A 23,083-nucleotide genomic window follows, 5' to 3' on the forward strand; every position below is an offset into this window, starting at 1 on the left:
GAACTCTGTATTGGATTTTGATCACCACAATGGGGCTCTGTGTGGTGTACTGGTCACCAAGTATGACTTTGCTTTGTATACTGGTCATCACATGTGGCTTTGCATTTTATACCTACCAATATATGACAATCTGCATTATAAATTGCAATTTTTCATCCACTGCTCTCAAGACCTGGAAAGCCACATTTATATTTTGGAATAGAGCAATAGTTCTATTATCATTTTCAGCTCTATGTCCATGAGACCTTTAAGCCAGCATTGCAGCACAATCTCAGTGTTATGGGTGGTTACCTAAATTGTGATTCTACAAAACTGCATGTTTTTGGCAATATTGATATGAGGTTTGTAAATGGTGAAATTCAGTAAAGGACAAATTGCACTTAAAAGCACATCAGTCACACTAATCAGGTTTAAAAGCACAATCCCACCTTTTAGACCTGGCAGGTATATAAACCATCCCATTTATTATGTGGTGGTTTCCCAGTCTCCATGGAAAACCACCACTTATTAGATCACAAAAAAACATGGTTCATACATGAAAGATAGCTCATGCTGTTTATTCCGTGCAAGTGTTTGTTTGTTTTTTAAATTCATATATGTGTTATCCATCTTGAATTTAGTTTACATCAGACCAAGAAAGAAGAAGATTTTAGATAAGCATTTAGTAAGAGTCAACATTTGTTTCAAAGTAATGTTACTTTATTTTATTAAGATCCTCAGAAGTATTACTCAATACCAAGGCAATAATAATTATTAGAAACCGTGAATTAGAGAAGAGTGAACAATCGTGTAAATAATAAAAAAATATTCAACACATACAATAGGCTGCTTCACGTCTTAAAACATCTAATTTGCAGATGCACATCCTAAAATAAAACACAAAAGACAGAAGCGTGAAACATAGTGTGAATCAGTAAACACCATAAATATAATTATGTTGTGGATGAATAACCACGTACAAAAAGGACATGAATAAAGTGCTTATCTGATGAATAAATTGGAAGTAACCGTAGTCCTCTTCAGCAGATTGCCAAAATAGAGTGAATAGTCTGATGTAACACTGGAACTCAAAAGAAATAGAATACCATAATGCAATATGCTATAATCAGCATCTAGTTAAATCCTCTTAAAAAAGGAACATCTCAGTAAAATGACATAAAAGTTTTAATAACATATAAAATAACAAGCATATGCCTGTACATAGAGCAAAATAAATAGAAGCTTATCTGGAAACAATGTCCTGCTAATAGTCCAAGGACATGACTTTCTGGCCATAAAAGAGTTTTCCCCAGCAGGATGTAATGAGAGGATAATCCAGACAGCTCCATCCCTTAACGTGTTCTGTCGTTATAACTTTCTCAAAAGGGTTAGATCCAAACTCTGAGATGTCCCTATTACTTATAGTCCAGCAATATCTATTGGGCCCAATCCAAAGGCAGACCAGCCGGAACAAAGCATGACATACATTCCGCCCTAACAATCAACTAACTTCCACCATCAATATCTTAATGTCACTTCAGTCCACAGTAGTGTAACTTCACATCTGCCCTATATTTCATTGTACCATACAGCAAATGCATAGTTCCATAAAAACATGTGACTTAATCATTTATTCCAACCGATTGATCGTATCTATAAAATATCATAACATATAAAATGATATATAAATATATAAATGTTATGATATTTTGTAGCTATGATCAATTGATTGGAATAAATGATTAAGTCACATGTTTTTATGTAACTATTTTATATAATTATTTTCAGCTGTATTCGCTGTACCGTTATTAAAAATGTGCAAGTATTTTTGCATTTTTGCCTATTTAAATAATCTAATAGTGTCAAAATACTGAAATTTGTCCAACAACAGATCAGGCTGGAAACAATCATTTGTCTGACTAAACCATTATTATCTGTCAGGTTAAAGCACATGTTTCATTTATGAAGTGTAATAAAATGCATAGCAGGGAAGTTCTCCCCAAATAACACACCTGTGACATTATTTTTTTACCAAACCAAATAAAGACACGGACACCAAATTAAAGTTGGAATGAATGACGGTATTTATTTATATTTAAACTAATAGGACTGTAAGGCGGACGAGAGCAGGGCAGTCAGGAACGCAAAACCAATAAGGTGAAAAGGTCAGACCATAGTACCACCAACCCAGGATCATACCTTATCTATTGGCCGGTGCTAAGATCAAGTCCAACGGCAAGACTACGCCCCCTATTAACTCCGCCAGTATAAACCATACAAAACTGGCCCGATGGTCCTCCTAACAAACGGACCAACCATGGTATGACACCATAACCACAGAGTGGTAGTGATTTATGACAAGATCACCCGAGCACCATATGCACAGTTACAGACTGCACTGCTCTCCTACTCTAACCAACTACAATACAATATATTTCAGAAATTGCAGGGAGGGCGGGAGGAATCCGGAAGCAGGAAGGACTGTAACCTCTGAGCACTGACTTATAACTGTGTATAAGTCCCATCCCCTTCCTGCTCCCATTGGCTGAAATTCCAGGAATCCACAGATAATAGGTTCTTTGGCAAGTCACTCACCCGCATGATTTTAGCTGCGTTTAGTCTAAGGGACACACTTCTCTAAAATGCATAGCAGGGAAGTTCTCCCCAAATAACACACCTGTGACATTACTTTTTTACCAAACCAAATAAAGACACGGACACCAAATTAAAGTTGGAATGAATGACGGTATTTATTTATATTTAAACTAATAGGACTGTAAGGTGGGTGAGAGCAGGGCAGTCAGGAACGCAAAACCATTAAGGTGGAAAGGTCAGAGCATAGTACCACCAACCCAGGATCATACCTTATCTATTGGCCGGTGCTAAGATCAAGTCCAACGGCAAGACTACGCCCCCTATTAACTCCGCCAGTATAAACCATACAAAACTGGCCCAATGGTCCTCCTAACAAACGGACCAACCATGGTATGACACCATAACCACAGAGGGGTAGTGACCTATGACAAGATCACCCGAGCACCATATGCACAGTTACAGACTGCACTGCTCTCCTACCACGCCGCATGAACTTTAACATGCGGCCCGCCAACTACAGACCTAACAACTCTTCTTAAACGCCAACACAACTGGTCAATAAAATAACGGACCCCCTTCATCCGACAGATGAACACCGTCTAATCTGTATAAGAAAGCGAACTCTGCTTTCAACAAAGGGTGCTTGATAACAGAACCACCCAAATCACTGAAGATTTTGCTAGCCACCTGATTTATCTTACGGACAGCCGCTGCAATATTAACCGCAGACATAGAAGATCTCCAATGACGTCTAGGGACAATACAAGACCAGCATAATTTAAGATTAGGCCATCTACTAGAAATCACAGACATGTCCTCCCGAATTTTAATGATGAGCTCCAGAGTTTTAATTTGACCCACATCATTACCACCAGCGTGAACGACCAACACATAAGGAACACCATGTAAGACAATTTCTTCTGACAGGAAAGGGAGAAAATCTACCCATTTTAAACCTCGCTTCCCTATCCATCTAATGGAAACGTTATCCGATATCCAGGGGCAAATACGGGATAAAGAGTGTCTGTTAGCCCAGAAAATGTAGGAGTGACCCAACACCCAAATGGAGATCTTAAAAGAATTCAATCCTAAAACGAGATAATAATTGGGGAAATAAGAAAGGGACCACGACAGACAAACAAGCAACTGAAGAAACACCTTATAACTTATCATGACATGTCTCAAGGACCCATGAAATAAAGATATTATCCACAATCACAAAACACCTATTTATAACTAAGAGGAGGAGGGGGAGTGAGGAGAATACTGGGATAAACATTAATTCCAACCTTAAACCTAACAGAACGAAAGGAAAAGCAGCAACCCAGTTGAAGGTGAAAACCTGTGAGGAAAAAGCCCTTCAACGCCCCCGCAAATAGCGGCGAGCAGCCGAGCGCCCTGGGTTAACTTGCTTAGAGGAGAAAAGAGGTAGAGAAGAGCTGCGTAAAGGGAAAAACACATGTTAAACATCAGGACGAATATAGGATTTATAACAGGCAGACGTCTTGCTGCAGCCGTCGTGGCCGCTCCAATCCGAAACGAATGTGTCCCGAATTCTGATGTTGATAAACCAAGGGCCTTTAACGCGCTGCACATAACTGCATGAAATTGGAATTTAGTAAGGGGGGAGCAATCCTCATGAACTAGCCAAATCTCTGCTCCATGCGGCCTAAGGCTGGCGAAATCTTTACAAAGTTTAACCGGACATATAACTTGATCCTGATGTTTACTAAGGGTAAACCAATGTCCTACACCTACCTGATCCGTTTTAGAGTGCCTAATTTTTACTTGAATGTTGTCGTCCGACAACACCACGTGTTTAAATAGTAAAGCGGCTTCCATCCTATTTTTGGATTGTGCAACTATCTCACTGACTCGCATAGCGCCGTGAAAAGCCAGGGAGAATGCTGCCGCGAACAGGGAAGCTTCGAAATGGTCAGATGTCACTTCAGGCAAAATCAAAATCATACGGGACAATAATAATGGATCTATTGGTTTCCTTCTATCCTTGGGGGCGGGGTGAAGTCTCGACCAGCCTTTTAAAGCTTTATTAATGAGGAATGATTTAGTGGGATCTAACACACCCTGTAACCTAGCCATGAACGATATGCCTGCTAGAATAGCTGACATAAATGTTTTACTAACCCCCTCCTGGTAACACCCTGTCACGGATCTCAAACAGAAGTACAGCTAGGAGTCACGAATTTGGTGAAAACACTCTGTGTTTATTTGCATAGAGGTATTAACAACAGGTAATAAGGAGCAGTGATAAATACCAGGTTCCAGCTGATGCAGAAAGTAGCATGAATGTCCAGAAACAATCAGGTAAGGACAACAGGAAATTACATCAGGATTGGACAACAGGAAAGGACATCACAGGATGGGACAACAATAACCAGCAATGTGAGCTGGGGAAACAGGTTTAAATGGACCACACCCAGGTGCATAAAATGATTGGTGAACAGGAGGGTTAACCCCTAATGCACACAATAGCAGCACCTCTGGTGAGTGGAGGTACTGCCAATACAAAACAATAATAGGACAAAAATGCAGGAGTTGCCATGCAAAGCAGCATGTAGCGCATAAGCTGAGGACAGATCGTGACAGTATCCCCTCCCTTAAGGGCGGATTCCAGACGCCCAATTATCAAAAATGTCTGAATTCATCGGAATCATAGTCCAGAATTGGGGGCCCGGCAGAAAAGTCCTCGTCCAAGGGCGGAAAGGCAAAGGAGACCATGCCAGTTGCCAGTTCAAGAACTGCAGAACCTCCTCTCCTCTTACGTCCTCCTCTCTTACGGGACTTTCTTGGAATTGGGGCCTGAGCCAACTAAGTGGAGCACAAAGGTATCTCTTGGCCAGGTGAGATGGGTGGTACTGGTGATATTGCAGAGGCCCCGCAAGATGGTATAGCAGGGACAGTTACGAACTTGTTAAAAACTGCCTCACTAAAGGATTGAAAGTCCGATAAAATGGGGTGATCCGTCTCAATAAATGGGTTTGCCCAATCTAATGCTTCTCCCCTAAAATGGGATATTAGAAATAACACCTGTCTCTTAGGGCTACTAACAAGGCTTGGTGTGGAGGGGATCTTTGAAGCAAATAACCTCAGAAGGGCATTAAATTGGGAAGGATTCCCCTCAAAGAAAGGTGGTGGTTCAGACTTGGCATCCTCGGTACCAGATGGCTCGGACTTGGCAGACGACTCGGCAGCAGGCCCGACAGGAGACCCGGACTGGGCGGCAGACTTGGGAGCAGGCCCGGACTGGGCGGCAGACTTGGGAGCAGGCCCGGACTGGGCGGCAGACTTGGGAGCGGGCCCGGACTGGGCGGCAGACTTGGCAGCGGGCCCGGACTGGGCGGCAGGCTTGGGAGCTGGCCCGGACTGGGCGGCAGACTTGCCAGCACTTTGAGAGGCCTGAGGGCAGACAGCACTTTGAGAAGCCTGAGGGCAGACAGCACTTTGAGAAGCCTGAGGGCAGACAGCACTTTGAGAAGCCTGAGAGCAGACAGCACTTTGAGAAGCCTGAAAGCAGACAGCACTTTGAGAAGCCTGAGAGCAGACAGTACTTTGAGAAGCCTGAGAGCAGACAGCACTTTGAGAAGCCTGAGGGCAGACAGCACTTTGAGAAGCCTGAGGGCAGACAGCACTTTGAGAAGCCTGAGGGCAGACAGCACTTTGAGAAGCCTGAGAGCAGACAGCACTTTGAGAAGCCTGAGGGCAGACAGCACCAAGTGGTAACTCGGGCTGAACCGCATGGACTGGCAACCCGGGCTGGACCGCATGGACTGGCAACTCGGGCTGGACCGCATGGACTGGCAACTCGGGCTGGACCGCATGGACTGGCAACTCGGGCTGGACCGCATGGACTGGCAACTCGGGCTGGACCGCATGGACTGGCAACTCTTCTGGAGCAGACTGGAGGGACAGGACCCCCTCTGGAGAAGTCTTTAAGGGCAGCGCCCCCTCTGGAGCAGACGGTAAGGGCAGCACCCCCTCTGGAGCCGACTGTAAGGGCAGCGCCCCCTCTGTAGCCGACTGGAAGGGCAGCGCCCCCTCTGGAGCCGACTGGAAGGGCAGCGCCCCCTCTGGAGCCGACTGGAAGGGCAGCGCCCCCTCTGGAGCCGACTGGATGGGCAGCGCCCCCTCTGGAGCAGACTGGAAGGGCAGCGCCCCCTCTGGAGCAGACTGGAAGGGCAGCGCCCCCTCTGGAGCAGACTGGAAGGGCAGCGCCCCCTCTGGAGCAGACTGGAAGGGCAGCGCCCCCTCTGGAGCAGACTGGAAGGGCAGCGCCCCCTCTGGAGCAGACTGGAAGGGCAGCGCCCCCTCTGGAGCAGACTGGAGCTCAGGAACAGAGACAGCGGCTGAAGACTCTGAACTGGAGACAGTGGCAGGAGACTCGGAACTGGACACAGTGGCAGGAGACTCGGAACTGGACACAGTGGCAGGAGACTCGGAACTGGACACAGTGGCAGGAGACTCGGAACTGGACACAGTGGCAGGAGACTCGGAACTGGACACAGTGGCAGGAGACTCGGAACTGGACACAGTGGCAGGAGACTCGGAACTGGACACAGTGGCAGGAGACTCGGAACTGGACACAGTGGCAGGAGACTCGTTACTGGACACAGTGGCAGGAGACTCGGAACTGGACACAGTGGCAGGAGACTCGGAACCGGACACAGTGGCAGCAGGCTCCAAGCTGGAGGGAGATGATGTGACCTCAGAGCTGGAGGCAGATGATGTGACCTCAGAGCTGGAGGCAGATGATGTGACCTCAGAGCTGGAGGCAGATGATGTGACCTCAGAGCCGGAGGCAGATGATGTGACCTCAGAGCCGGAGGCAGATGATGTGACCTCAGAGCTGGAGGCAGATGATGTGACCTCAGAGCTGGAGGCAGATGATGTGACCTCAGAGCTGGAGGCAGATGATGTGACCTCAGAGCTGGAGGCAGATGATGTGACCTCAGAGCCGGAGGCAGATGATGTGACCTCAGAGCTGGAGGCAGATGATGTGACCTCAGAGCTGGAGGCAGATGATGTGACCTCAGAGCTGGAGGCAGATGATGTGACCTCAGAGCTGGAGGCAGATGATGTGACCTCAGAGCTGGAGGCAGATGCTGGCACCTCGGCACAGGAGACAGAGGCTGGCACCTCGGCACAGGAGACAGAGTCTGGCACCTCGGCACAGGAGACAGAGGCTGGCACCTCGGCACAGGAGACAGAGGGAATGGGTGCCTTAGGACAGGCGGCTGGAGCTGGCAGATTGGGTCTCTTCGCAGAGAACAGGAATGCTGGAGCATAAACAGATTTGGAGTGCCGAGAGGAAACAACAGGAGATGGTTCAGTAAGCTGACGTGGTCTACGGACAGGACAGTCCTGCAAGAAATGTACATTGCTGGCACAGTAGAGACACAGTTTGTTGGTTACTCTGCGCTGTCGCTCCACTTCGGTCAGATGGGGGCGTGGCCCACTTGTGAACCGGGCATTAGTTAAATGCAAATTTGACATGGTATTATTGCAAGGTGTTGGCGGCACGGATTCAGAAGCAGACAGAGTGGGCTGGGTCAAATCAACAGTATTAGATTTCAGTGAAACAGTCTCTGATAGTCTCCTGAGTGGGTCCAAAAGCAAAGTGGAAAATTTGGCCAGCTGGGAGCGTAACAATATAATGTCCATTTGTAAGGTTTGTAGCAGTGGTAATTCCATGAAACAGACATGTTGCAAAAGACAAATGAAAACTTGATTGCAGCAAAAAAAAGTCCCAGAATAAAACAAAACTTTCACCTGACTCCAAAGCTGTTTTTTGGGCTGGTTATACTGTCACGGATCTCAAACAGAAGTACAGCTAGGAGTCACGAATTTGGTGAAAACACTCTGTGTTTATTTGCAGAGAGGTATTAACAACAGGTAATAAGGAGCAGTGATAAATACCAGGTTCCAGCTGATGCAGAAAGTAGCATGAATGTCCAGAAACAATCAGGTAAGGACAACAGGAAATTACATCAGGATTGGACAACAGGAAAGGACATCACAGGATGGGACAACAATAACCAGCAATGTGAGCTGGGGGAAACAGGTTTAAATGGACCACACCCAGGTGCATAGAATGATTGGTGAACAGGAGGGTTAACCCCTAATGCACACAATAGCAGCACCTCTGGTGAGTGGAGGTACTGCCAATACAAAACAATAATAGGACAAAAATGCAGGAGCTGCCATGCAAAGCAGCATGTAGCGCATAAGCTGAGGGCAGATCGTGACACACCCCTACATGAAGTCTACCATACCGTTAGGATCCCCCGGGGCACGATAGGGACTGGATGACAGAAAGCTCTCCCATCGTTTCCAGGCTGCCCGATAAGCCTTCCACGTAGATGGTGCTAGAGAGGCCTCTGCCAAGAATCTTAAACCGGACCGACCATCTGCCAAACATAAGATGGACAAGATGTACCCACGGGGTCAGCATGGGGGGCCAAGGATCTAAAGCGCTCCCATTCAAAACGGGACAGGGAGTCAGCAATACAGTTGTCTATACCAGGAACATGTTTGGCGCGAAAATTTATGTTGAAGTCCAAGCAACAAAGCACCAGAATGCGTAGCAAATTTACTGCCGGCTTAGAGGAAGCGTGCTGACGGTTAATTGCCTGTACCACGCCCAAATTGTCACACCAAAAGGAAACATTACGCCCTGCCAGCTGAGGGGCCCATAACTCCAGCGCTACAATTATGGGGAACAGCTCCAGTAGCAATAAATTCTTTGTAAGCCCACCGTCTATCCACGATTGCGGCCATGATACAGCGCACCACTGACCTTGGAAGAAAGCGCCGAATCCTTTAGCGCCTGCGGCATTGGTGAATAGATCTAACTCTAACGTGGACATGGGAGGTGAAGGCCAGATCCTGGAACCGTTAAATTTCTGAAGGAATGTTACCCATATGGCTAAATCTTCCCTTATCTCATCACTCAGCTTAATCAATGCGTGGGGTCTGTTCCTCCCCACTGTGGCCAACTGTAATTTTCTGCAGAAGATCCTGCCCATGGGTATGACTCTACATGCAAAATTAAAGGCGCCTAGTAAAGCTTGAACCTTCCTAAGTGACCGAGAAGGGGAGGCCAGAGTGCTGGATATCAAACTCTCCAATTTCGCTATTTTCTTCACTGGCAAACGACAACAGCCTGCAACCGAGTCTATTTCTATCCCTAGGAATGACAAGCAAGATGTTGGGCCCTCTATCTTATCTTTGGCTACCGGTACTCCCATAACCAAGAAAAGGGCCTGAGCTGAAAACAGCGTATCTGCACACACTGAGGAGCTAGCCCGACCTACAAATAGAAAATCATCTAGATAATGAGCGATGCCCTTGTGGCTTGTCCCGGCTTGAATTGCCCAATGGAGAAAGGAACTAAAGGATTCAAAGTAGGCACATGATAGGGAACACCCCATGGGAAGGCATCTATCAATGTAATACTTCCCTTTGATCTTAAATCCCATGTATCAAAATGACTCTGGGTGAAGGGGAAGCAACCTGAAAGCTGACTCAATATCTAACTTGGCCATAAGTGCTCCTGGCCCAAACATCCGAATGAGCATCAAAGCTTCTTCGAATGACTGGTATACAACAGAACTTATGTTCTGGTCTATGGCATCATTGACGGAATTGCCTGCGGGATGTGACATGTGTTGAATTAGTCTAAATTTACTTGGCACTTTTTTAGGGACTATACCTACCGGGGATATGACTAAATCTGACAGGGGGGGGATCAAACGGGCCAATCATGCGTCCCAGGCTTATCTCACCACGAATTTTCTCGTCAAGGATATCGGGGAATATGTATTCTGATTTTAAGTTCCTAGAGGCCCTGGCGCTAACCGATGCGCTAATAGGCAGCCTAAACCCGTGACGAAAACCTTCGCTTAGAAAGGAAGCCTGGTCCTCATTTGGATACAGTCTAAGCCATCTTTCCAGTACATCATTACATATGGGGGACTGGGCTTTAAGGAGCGCTGCTATCGTTGCCGCGGTTTCTGGAGAGGCCGGGGGCACTCCTCGGACACTCTCTGGCTGAATGTGTGCCGCGGCAGTAAGACCAGATATGTTTGTATCTGCAAGACTCTCCTCTACCGCACACCCCATTGTTGAAAGCGAAACACCTGTTTTTTGCAAACTGGGGAGCTCCACGTCCCCCCCCTTGCGGAAAGCGATTCCACTGTGCCCCCGAACCGAAGGCTAAGCTAGCCCGGTTCAGTTGCATCCAGATCTCAACATCTTTAACACCTAAAGGCATGTCCACTCGCCCGTCTACTCTCTCCCGAAACAATTCGTCGTATTTGCGCCACGTTCCCGGACGATCGTTAATAAACATCTCATTTATCATATGTAAGTATTTCCAGACCTCTTCGGTGGCCTGCGGTCTCGTCTCAATGTAGCATGCCGCGAAGGAACAATAACCCGACAGCCAGTTAGGGAAGGTTTTATAGGCTTCTTCCCCTAAACCCCCTCTTCCGCAGGCCGCTTCTAACTCCTTCTTACTCGCTTTTGTGATCTGAAACATGTCTACGAACCAGCCTTTCCTTATCCTGTCTCTAATGCAAGGGCGTATGCCCGCTAATAGGGCGGTGTTCTCACATTGTACCATAGGGGCTCTAACTCCTGACTGTTTGACTGCTGCTCCTCGTCTATCCCCTTTTGATCTAGATCTACCAAAATGAGTGTTAAGAATCTTAATCAACTTCCGAGGACTCTCCCCCGATGAAGAGGGGGAGTCCTCGTCAGTGGAAGACATAGGAGGGCTATGTGTAATTTTGTGTGCCAAATCAAAAGCTGCCAACTCACCGCCTGCGCCCGTCACGGCTGGCTGACCGACTCCTGCCGCCCCGAAAGGTCCTGGTACCGATGACACATCCATCGCGCCTAACTGCTGTGCCTCAGGTCCCGTCAAAAATCCCGCCGCCCCCGCTGCCGATAACCTCCAACTCTCCATCGCGACACCCGTTACTTCCTCAGAGCTCGGCCTGACACTGCCTACTTGTCCTGGCTGCACCGGCACGCCTCCAACCAACACTTGCGACTCTGAAACAAGAGGTACATGAAAAACCGGCAAAGTTTGTTGAATCCCTGCCTGAGAATCTACCAACGCCCCATATGCTTTGTTACCTGAATGCCCCAGACTAGTTCCCGAAAAACCTGGAGGAGGAGGCCTGTATTCAGATGAGCCATGATTAACTAGGGGAAGCCTCCCATTACCGCCGTGTTGCCCCATTGGAACCTGGTAATAGTGTGTGTAGCTGCCGGTAGGAGTAGGGTAAGGGGGGGGAACGCCCACAGCCGCGGACCCAAACCCAACCCCGCCCACGGGGGGGTAAGGTAAGTCCCACGGAAGGAAGGGAAACCCAGATGAAGCATCCGGTCTAGGGGAGACCCCGGGCAAAACGGAGCCCGAGACCCTGCTATCCGGACCCAAGAAGTCTGAAGGAGGAGGAGGAACCCCGGGTTCCACAGCCCCCAAAACAGCCCCCCCCCCATAGGACCCCTACCTAAACCCTGCAATGGGGGGAAACCGGGAAAAGGGGAATCCCAAATAACGGGGCCTAGCCCCCTATAAGGAGCAGGAGCACCCTGACCCATATTCCCAGAAGGAGAGAACCAAGAAGGGTGGGACCGGGCTGACTCCCACCCCCTGAAAATACTGCCACCCGCTGGGAGAGGGATAGGAGGCTGGGAAACATGCAGGGGAAGCGATGGAGGAACCCCTTGTCCCCCCTTCGGGCTCTCAATAATGGCTGCCTGATTATCCCCGGCAGAGACACTCACCGCCATAGTGGTAGAAGACAAGATGGCCACCGCCGCCGCCTCCCGCGACCGCCGACCTTTCACTGCCCCCTTGACCCGGGAAACTGAAGGGGGAGATACACTGCGGATTCCCCTAGCGGGCACACCGCTGGGACAGGGAACCCACTCCCCCGCTGCACGATGCAGAGGAGAGGAAGGAAGAGACATGGCGCTGTGCCCCGCCTCCCGACACCTAGCAGGCGCGCTGCGCACCCGGCTAGGTCTGGGCATGACTGCTGATGAGGTAATACACTGGATCAAAGCTACGGAGCCCCGCAGCACAGAAGAATGCAGGTGAACGGAGGGAGACAGCGGAGGGAGGGAAGGAGGGATGGGGGGGGAGAAGAGGCAGCGGAGATGAAAGGAAGGGAGAGGGAGAGAAACAAAAGATGCAGGGGAAACAAAGGAAAAACAGAGAAACAGGCACAGATAAGAGGGGGAAAGACACAGAAAATGATAAGAAAGAACAAATACAGAAAAATCAGATCAACCAAATACCAAAAGGCACTAGCTATACTCAGCCTGACACCACAGCTCGAAATCCGGAAGCAGGAAGGACTGTAACCTCTGAGCACTGACTTATAACTGTGTATAAGTCCCACCCCTTCCTGCTCCCATTGGCTGAAATTCCAGGAATCCACAGATAATAGGTTCTTTGGCAAGTCACTCACCCGCATGATTTTAACTGCGTTTAGTCTAAGGGACACACTTCTCTTATGAGAAGTAATGAGTGATGAATTACTTTGAGAAGTAATAACTGATTTGTGATGAATGAGTAATATTTGAGTGATGATTTGTGACAAGTGATGCTGGAGAAGCAGTGAGTTACTTCTCATGATCGATCTATGGTGAGTGCATAAGGAAGAGTGATGAGTGGATAGGAGAAATAATTAGTAACATTTTGCTCACTAGATTTTTAAATGAGCACACAAAGGCTACAAGAAGAAGCATCTCACTGCTGATATTTTCACAGTGTAAGCTGTATATCCCTTCCAGTCAGCCATCAAAGAACAGCTAACTACTCCATTTGCATCTCATTTGAAAGTATGAGACCTTCTGAAAGTTGTGCCTATGCATTTACAGGCTGCTAATTAAGATAGGATAACCAGATAATTAATAATTGATTGGATGATGAAGAAAAGTGAAATTAGAGATATTAAAATGGCATCACTCCAAAAGTTTACTTCAGTGCACATGGTCTGTTTTTCTGCATTGCCCATCTTTGTTCCCCTAACTTACATGACCTGCTGCTACTTGCCATCTTTGTTTTCGCAAAGAATCTTTTTACTCCTCACTCTTCAACATATTTCTGTGTCTTTGGTAGACACCCAATCTCAATTTTATTTGCATCTCCAATTTCAGATGTACCAGAAGCAAATATTATTGTTTCTTACTTGACTCAAATGGGAGAAGTTCAAGAAAACTTTTGTCCAGTATCTGTAGGAAAAGCCGTGGCATTGAGGAGAGAGAGCACGGATTCCTGCAAATACAATCACACTGTTTGTCTTCTCAAAACATGTCAATGATTCCAATACAGGTAGACCTAGAACTCTTTATTCTGGGTTAGGGTAAATACAACTGACAGATAATTAGTGCTGAAGAATTTTCAGAAAATATCATTAATTTACTTATACCTTCCCAAAGACAATCTACCCCAAATGACCAAAAGAGATACTTTGTGGTTCTTGCTTTGGAACCAATCCACCTTTCCAAAACAGCAAAAAGCAGGATTCTACAGTTAGGGTTTCATAGGGTTTCATAATAAAATCTGAACATGAAAATGATAATGCATTTTTTTCTAGTTTGCACTGTCTTTAATGAAACACATAAAAAGTGTAGGAATAATATGGTAGCCTAATGAGTTAGAAAACCTAGTGGGTCAAATTAATTAATTGTTGTCACAATAGCTACAAAAATGATAACCCCCCCATCTCTGGACTTCATAACGTTTACTATATTTTATGATGTTATTGTCTAGTGATCATTAGACAATAATTACTAAGGTTGCACATCATTTGAAAAAGTGGACAATCATCTCCCAAATGAGGGGCCCCTTAGTTTCATGGAGTCAGTATGGGGGTTACAAAACTACCAAATCACACATGATCAAAAGAGAATAACTTCTCAGGGGCCACGTAGTTTGAAAGAGGGGACCACTCTTTTTTTCAAATGAATGTACCCGTGAGCCTCTGAGTGCCAAGATGGGAGAGATATGCATTTTTAGTGCCCTTCTCCCCATCCCCTGACTCTTCAGAATTTTCTGTAGTTCAATGGATAGGAGAGGACAAGGCTTGATGATGCCATTGCACCTGCATGATGATGTCATCAAGCCTCACCTCCTCTACTGGCCCCATCCTGCATTTACTGCATTCTAAGTACTTTTAGGTAAGTTTTTACATTATTTAAACTCCTGCATGCTAAGGATGAGTTAGACTCATCCTTAACACTTTTGAGATATGTATATGCTGAGGACAAGACCCACCCCTTATCACTAAAGGGGTTACATTCCAATACAAAAGAATAGCAAGTTAGAGTTAGCAACAATCATGCAGTGAGGTGAAAATCTAATCCAACATGGAAGTTAAATTTAAAGTCAGTGGTCAGGTTAGGAAGCAATCAAGCAGAAACAGGACACACACAGGGTCACTACATGGAAATTTAATAAATGAGAGTCAAGCACAGGTATCAGGAGAATGAAGCTATCACAGATAGTGGAATGTTTTTTCTAACATCAGTATGCCCTGCAATTTTGAAAAGTTAAACTTTGGTTATAACTACCTGCCTACAGGGCCATCTTTTCCATTCGGCACGATGGGCAGCTGCCTGGGGGCCCCATGGGCAAGGGGGCCCCATAGGCACAGCTCTTAATGAGAATAAATAATCCTGCAAAAGAAAAAAGCCTGCAAAAAAAAAACTATAAGGGTCACTGAGCAAGTACATCTATCTATCTCTATCTCTATATATGTATATCTATATCTGTATCTGTATACATCTAAATATCTATATCTATATCTAGGGGCCCCGGTGCACTGCTTTGCCCGGGGGCCCATAATGTTGTTAAGATGGCCCTGCCTGCCTAGGATTAAAAAGAATAGACAAAACATGAATGTGACTATCAGATGGTTATCCTGGCTGTTTTTGATATTATAATATATATCTGGACTGCGATGTTTGGATTATGGGCTGCGTTTCACCAGTACTGAGCTATTCTAGGACAAAATTTATGGAAAAGTGCATCGCCTTAAGTGTGTGTGTTTTAATTTTACCAGAACCTACCTTGTTGGTAGATTCTGGTAAAATTAAACCATGTTATAACAAGAACCCACCTGCTTTAATGAGGATTAAGTATTTGCTTTTTCTATATGTTAGAAATTATTATGATCAGTGAAAACTGTTTTCGAAATTATTAGCCCTCTTCAAACAGTGTCTCCACTTCTCTTCACTGCTGAGAGCTCCTTAGTGTCACAGTCAAAATTCTCCTCTGTTAGCGAGATTTTTCTTAGAAATAAGCACTGGAGTTTGCTATATTTGTAGCTGCTAATTAATGATATAGATTGTAAGAGCTACTATTGTAGAAAACATTTTAGATAACGGCCTGCCTCTTCGGAAATAGCATACCCAAGAAATATTATGTCATTTACCTCAAATGACATTTCTCAAGATTAGCAAATACATTAGAACAAGACAAGCATGTTCCTTATGTTCAGACAATGGACAGGAGAAATATAAAATATTATTGAGGTGTACGATCATAAAGTTCCTTAAATAATGTTCAATTATGTCATTTTAGATATCTTTGAAGCTGGCTGGGGCATTACAGACTTTCTCTCTCTAATTATATCAAAGTATTTCCCCACTGTATCTCCTCCTTACAGAAGTTACTGGCACACTTGATCTTGTTAAAAAGGTCAGCAATTAAGGGGTACTTGTTTTTTTACTGTGACTTTATTTATAGCCCTGTTTGGTGGTGTTTGTTACCAGGTTGTGGTGGAAAACACCTGTCCGGTAACCAATGCACCTTCTGTTTTGTTACCAACAAAAAAGAACACATCTCCATCTGGGAAAGTTGTAACATTTTTACACCATATAGATGAGATAAAGGTGAAATGACCATTCTCAGAAAGGAGATAATGATCTGTTAAAGAGATTTTGGGCCCTATAGACACAGGCTGCCCATTGGCAGCCATGATTCTTAAAACAGTAGATACGTGTAAGGTAGGATTTCCTAAATCCTGGACTATAGATCTAAGGAATCAATAGCAGCTCCAAAATCAATGAATACAGATGGAGACGATGAATTACATTTTTATCCTAAACATACAGAAATTGTCACCCTTTGTTTAACAACTAGAGTAGTAGGTGCCTGGTTGCCTATGTGCTTCAAGCTCACCTCAGTGCTGCAGCTATTTGTGGCATGTACAATCAAAGTGGAACATTTGCTTTAATATGCAGTGCTTTAATAATGGGATATTTTTGTTTTTCAAAACCAGCGGGTCATAGTATCACTTTAGAATATAGTTTAAAGTTTAACATAAAATATATTAAAGCCCTACTATCTCCAGAGAAGCACCAGCGATGTTTACACTGGGCTCAGACATGCAACAGCGGCAATAGTACAGTACTGGTGGGTTCTCTCCTCTTTAGTTGCCACACTGGTAGAAAGTCAATGGACTATCTATGTGAGTATTGTAAGCTAATCAGCAAGATCTTGAGCTGACGTCTATGTTTCTTCTCATAATGTCCACTTGTGATCATCTGAGATTATGCTAGGTTTGCCTTTACATAAAGCAGCCCAAATTCCTTTGAAGTTTAATTTGCATACTCAACTTACATCAAGACTAGGGGGTATATTTACTAAACTGCGGGTTTGAAAAAGTGGAGATGTTGCCTATAGCAACCAATCAGATTATAGCTGTCATTTTGTAGAATTGTCACGATTTGCATTCTGCAGCTGCTGTCTGCAGTGACTCTATTGGATTTGTTATGCATTCTACTTGTAGTACCACTGCCCACCAAAGGGGCCACTGTGCTACTTTGGTTATTTTCCTTGATCACTGGGAGTTGTATCACCTGCATGAGGCCTATATAAACCTGCCTGCTACAAAGAGTCTGGGCCAGATCATCAGGTCACTCCTGTGAGCATTTCCATGTGCTTTGTTCCAGTCTGCATTACCAAGTTGTTTGTTCCAGTCTGCATTACCAAGTTGTCTGTTCCAGTCTGCATTACCAAGTTGTCAGTTCCAGTCTGCATTACCAAGTTGTCAGTTCCAGTCTGCATTACCAAGTTGTCAGTTCCAGTCTGCATTACCAAGTTGTCAGTTCCAGTCTGCATTACCAAGTTGTCAACTCCAGTCTGCATTACCAAGTTGCCAGCTTCAGTCTGCATTACCAAAATGCCAGTTCCAGTCTGCATTACCAAGTTGCCAGCTTCAGTCTGCATTACCAAGTTGTCATCTCCAGTCTGCATTATACCAAGTTGTCATCTCCAGTCTGCATTATACCAAGTTGTCATCTCCAGTCTGCATTACCAAGTTCTGTTAAGTCTTCTATATTGTTGATCCCATTGAACTGTTGCTCTGTCTTTCCATTTCGGTATATCTGTGCCACAATCCGTGGTGGATTGTTATTTGTGTTTTTATTATAGCCACTTTAACCACTTACGCTCTCTCCGTGGTCATACCTGGGAAATCCTGACAAGAATGCACTAAATAAATGAAAGCTAGGATCTAATTGGTTGCTATAGGCAACATCTCCACTTTTCCAAACCTGCAGTTTAGTAAATCTAGCCCTTGGTCTTCACAATTAGGGCAGATGAGGTTAGAATATAGACATAGATTTAGATGCAAACTGGCCAAGGTCAGTAGTATATAGTCAATAAAGTAGAGAATCACAATCTAGTCAGGTCCAAAGTTTAGGACAGCAACAGTCCATCAATAAGGTACAAAATGAGACTCTAAAGTCCATGAAAAAGTCAAGGCAGACAGTAATTAAGTAGAAGGATCAAAACATTAAACATTAATAACAGAGTTACATCCATGCATTAGGGAAATTAACCTATCAAGGCAGTTATAGGACATCATGCCTGGTCTTTTAAAGGTATTTTAGCTCCTGGAAGTAGTAAATTGTGTAAATCCCCTTGCCAGTGTAAGTATATCCTAGTACGGATGGATGCATTTTTACATTGAGTAGTACATGTCCCTTGCACATATCTACATAAGCATGGAAGATGGAATAGATGGTTATATGCAGGTGTGACTGTTGTAGATGACTCACAATAATGATGTGTCTCAACCCACAATCCGTTCCTGAACACTTAGGGCTAGATTTACTAAGCTGCAGGTTTGAAAAAGTGGGGATGTTGCCTATAGCAAACAATCAGATTCTAGCTTTCATTTATTTAGTACCTTCTGCAAAATGATAGCTAGAATCTGATTGGTTGCTATAGGCAACATCCCCACTTTTTCAATCCCGCAGCTTAGTAAATCTAGCCCTTAGGGCAAATGTAACATGGTTTTCAATTCCCCTCTCCCTTACGGCTCAATATGCTTACTCAGATAAACCTAGAGCTTCTGTGCAAGCATTCACTAGTACGATAGATATGAATCAGACAAACAGGTTGCTAAGTCATAATGGATTTGGCTTTGTTGAAAACAATCTAGCCACAGAGAATTGGATAGGTAATCAGAAAAGCTGTCAAAGTTAACTGTGAAAGGTCAGGGCAGGCAGCAAACAAGCACAGATAACAAGCAAGTTTCTTTCTCGAGAATGAAAATTAAACAGTTGTATCAGTAATATGAATTTATCAGTCAATGTTTGAATGTCATGCCCAGTCTTTTATAGTGGAAATGCACCTGAACATTTACATGTATGCCCACATAAGTATGTTCTCGAATGATTTATTGCATTGACAAGTTCATGGGTATCTATCACCCTTGTGAGCCTATGCAGAAGCCAGATTACACATCTTCACACTCATTTATCACTCAATACTTCTTATACTTACTATTCACACATATTACTCTTGTGTTCCTCTTAAGAGTATGATTATGATGATGCCCAAACTGATTCTGTTGTTTGACAAATGATGGTGTCTTACAATGGATGTTGTACACAGCACAATATTCTAGCATGATTACCAATGGCTGCCTTCATTAGTGTAAAAACAAATTAGTGAATACTAACAAAAGACCTCTTGTACTCCCTATAGGCAATCATTATACCTTCATCTTTTGGTAATTTTACTAGGGTACTGTGCTTGCATACTCTCTCTTTTCTGTCACCTCAGACTACAAGACAAATCAATCCTGTTTCTATATATATGGTAGCAACATGAAGTTAGACTTTCAATTTATGGACATCATTTTGTGTTCTGTGGGGAGGGGGGGTTCTTTCCATTTTAAAACTACACATATATCAGAGGTTGCCCTCTGAGATTTTTTAATAATTTTGTATTATTTTATGTATCTATTTCATTCATTTTCTCCACTGTTTTAGAATGCATTGTTTATATAGTTTACAGTTTGGACTGACAGACCATATGCATCTAGATATTGAATGCATGACTAATCAGAACATTTTTATAAAATACTTTAAGGCAAAATACAGTGTATGTTCTACAAAAAAATGTGTGTTTGATGTGTTTTATATTTTAATTGTTATTTTTCATTTATTTGTAGTTTGTTGTTTAAAAAAATAACTGCCCTTTTACATTGATTGTTATGGTTATCATTCACTGATGTTGATATATTTTGGAATTTTTTAACTACAGATTCTTAATTGACCGTTCTTGACTTTTTTGTCTTTTTATTGGGCTATTCCAGGAGCCATGGCTAATCATCTTATTACCAATGCTCTACTTCGTCCTCGTGGCACTAACAATCCTTATAATACATTGCTCGGGGAATTGGCTGTCTATAACAACCCTTCTGTAAGCATATTCAAATTACAAGGTGTGCTTGAGTTTATCTTAAATATTTCAATAAAAATCCCACTGTATTGCATTTTTAAATACAAAAGATATCAGTTTCAATCAAGCTGTCTTGTTTCCAAAAATGCAGTAATCATTATCATAAGGTATATATTATGATTCATAATACACACTGTGGACCTCATTTACGACACACAATTCATGCACACTGCAATTTCTTCGGTTTTGCACCGGTGTAACTATATGGTCCTCCCAAAAGACTTCAAAGTACACACATACTTCTACTTTTTGAAGAAACCTCCATAAACTAGAAGTGTACCTAGGTTGGTGGGGAGACAGAAAAATCTGAAGAGGTTCACTGTGCAAAAGTGCAAACACCAACCTCCTACCACCTTAGGACCATAAATAACAGTTTTTCATTTTCCTTCTAAAACACTGCTTGGTTTGCCATCATTTATGGATTAAACTATTTATGAGAGTGAGAGGCCTGTATTACATGTGGCACTTTTGTGTGTTCAAAGCTTTATTTTACATTGCTTCATATGCACCTAGAAATGCACTCTCAGCAGAAGTGCAAAAGGTTGTTTCAGTGTGCATCCCATTATAAGTATAAGCATTGCATAATTCAGCCCATACTCTTTAAGTACTGTTTATGTTTATATATGTTTAAGGGCCAGTGTGGCTGCTACAATGTAGTTGAATAAAAAAAGAACACTATCACAATTTTTGTATTTATATCTTGATAAAGGGACAATGAGTGCCCCAACAAATTGTAATAAACACAGAAAATTGCTGAAATCATGATGGTGTACTGTTTTTTTCAACTATAAGTAAAGGCAGTAGACCTGAACTGCATTGTAAATAATAAAGTGTTTTTGCATAGGGAAAATGGTTCTACATCCTACTGCAAAGCAAGAAAAACCCCTAAAAATGTTCCTCCCCTTTATTGCTTTTTAATAATCTTGCACCATAAAATTAAATCTGTGGTTAGTACCATTCCACAAAACATTAAAATGAGGTGTACCTCTATTTAGTGAAAAAATATGCCCTTGTTCCCCACAACTCCTCTCCTCAGTTGGTCCCAACGTATGCTCCTCCACAAATACCACCATCTGGCTCTGCCATCTCATTGCGAAGATACTGGGTTTATCTGGCCCAACTGTACCCATTTTGCGCTGGCTGGTCACCTAAGGATCCTTACTATACCAGGGAAGTATACTCAGTACCTTTAAGAGCTCAACAATCACTCAGGTAAAGCAGTTATCAAGTACTTTTGTATGATAAGTTATCATGATCATGATACACAAGAATAAAAATGCACTTTAAAAAAATGCCAGGCAGGTTTAACATACACCCTGTCCTTACCTCTCCCTAGCCTAGAGAACTTCAGTCAACTTTTCTCCTGGTTCCTTGAGTTCTGTCTAATTGGACCAATTTTCTCCCCATCTACCAGTGTGCTAGGAATCTGAGAAAAAGTCTCCTTGCTCCAGCAGGCCCACCAAAATATCATTCTCATGATGTGATACACTGAGGAAGCGGGAGTGTGAGCACTAGTCCAGTGAAAGCCAAGAATTCCCTCTAACTCAGCAACATCTGGAGCTGTCATTAGGGGCTGTACCTTTTCATACTCATACACCCCCTGCGTATCCCCCTCACCATCTGCTGGTTTAACTCCAAGGGACAAAGTATTAACCCCTAACAACCCTTTTTTTCAGCAAGAATGAGCTTCCAGCTGATCAGAGCTTCCTGATCAGCTGGAGGGGGGAAGGAATGCAGCTACAGCCCCCTCATCTGCATCCCTGAACTGGGCCCCATCCGAGCCATACCCATAACCCACCTGGCCACCTTTAAGAAAACATATATATATTTAAACATTTTTGCAGTGCTGTGGCATTACCATTCATAATTACAGAGCACACCACAGTTGCATTGGAACTAGGGATGTGCACCGGCGACTTTTGGTGTCTCGTGTTTTGTATTCAGATTTTCGCGATGTTTTGGGTTCGGATTTGTTTCGCAAAACACCTGCCGAAAGGTTTTGGTTCGGATTTAAGGTTTTGGATTCGGATTTTTTTTGAAAAAAGCATAAAAAGTTCAAAAATCAAGTTTTTGGGCTTATTTTCACTCCTACGCTATTATTAACCTCAATAACATTCAATAACAAGCATTTCCACTAATTTACAGTGTATTCTGAACACCTCACAATATAGTTATTAGTCCAAAACGTTGCAACGAGGTATCTTTCTGGACTGCGTAGTGGAGTGGTCCCCACAATATAATAAGAAAACCATCAACTGGTCTTAATCGCACCAAAAAATGTACCTGGACTGCGTAGAGGAGTGGGTCACCACAATATAATTTAAAAACCCTGAACTTGTATGATTCGCACCAATAAATGTATCGGGACTGCGTAGAGGAGTGGTCACCACAATATAATAAGAAAACCATCAACTGGTATGAATCTCACCGAATAATGTACCTGGACTGCGTAGAGGAGTGGTCACCACAATATAAATTAAAAACCCTGAACTTGTATGATTCGCACGCACCAATAAATGTATCTGGACTGCGTAGAGGAGTGGTCACCACAATATATATAATAAGAAAACCATCAACTGGTATGAATTGCACCAAAAAATGTACCTGGACTGCGTAGAGGAGTGGGTCACCACAATATAAATTAAAAACCCTGAACTTGTATGAATCGCACCAATAATTGTATCTGGACTGCGTAGAGGAGTGGTCACC

The 23,083-nt window shown here is 43.8% G+C and overlaps 1 protein-coding gene across 9 annotated transcripts in view; it reads left to right on the plus strand.

The window, feature by feature from the left end:
* Nucleotides 1-23,083, plus strand: part of ADGRL3 (adhesion G protein-coupled receptor L3) — a 958,921-nt gene that overhangs the window by 835,733 nt on the left and 100,105 nt on the right. For 5 of the 9 annotated variants that reach the window (XM_075204791.1, XM_075204784.1, XM_075204783.1 and 2 more), the window contains one exon: nucleotides 20,229-20,357. The exons of the other annotated variants lie outside the window; for them this stretch is intronic. In XM_075204791.1, the coding sequence (XP_075060892.1) occupies nucleotides 20,229-20,357 (129 nt within the window). The remainder of the gene's footprint in view (nucleotides 1-20,228; nucleotides 20,358-23,083) is intronic. 9 annotated transcript variants of the gene reach the window in all.

This window comes from Mixophyes fleayi, chromosome 1, assembly GCF_038048845.1.
Source record: "Mixophyes fleayi isolate aMixFle1 chromosome 1, aMixFle1.hap1, whole genome shotgun sequence".
Taxonomy (NCBI): Eukaryota; Metazoa; Chordata; class Amphibia; order Anura; family Limnodynastidae; genus Mixophyes; species Mixophyes fleayi.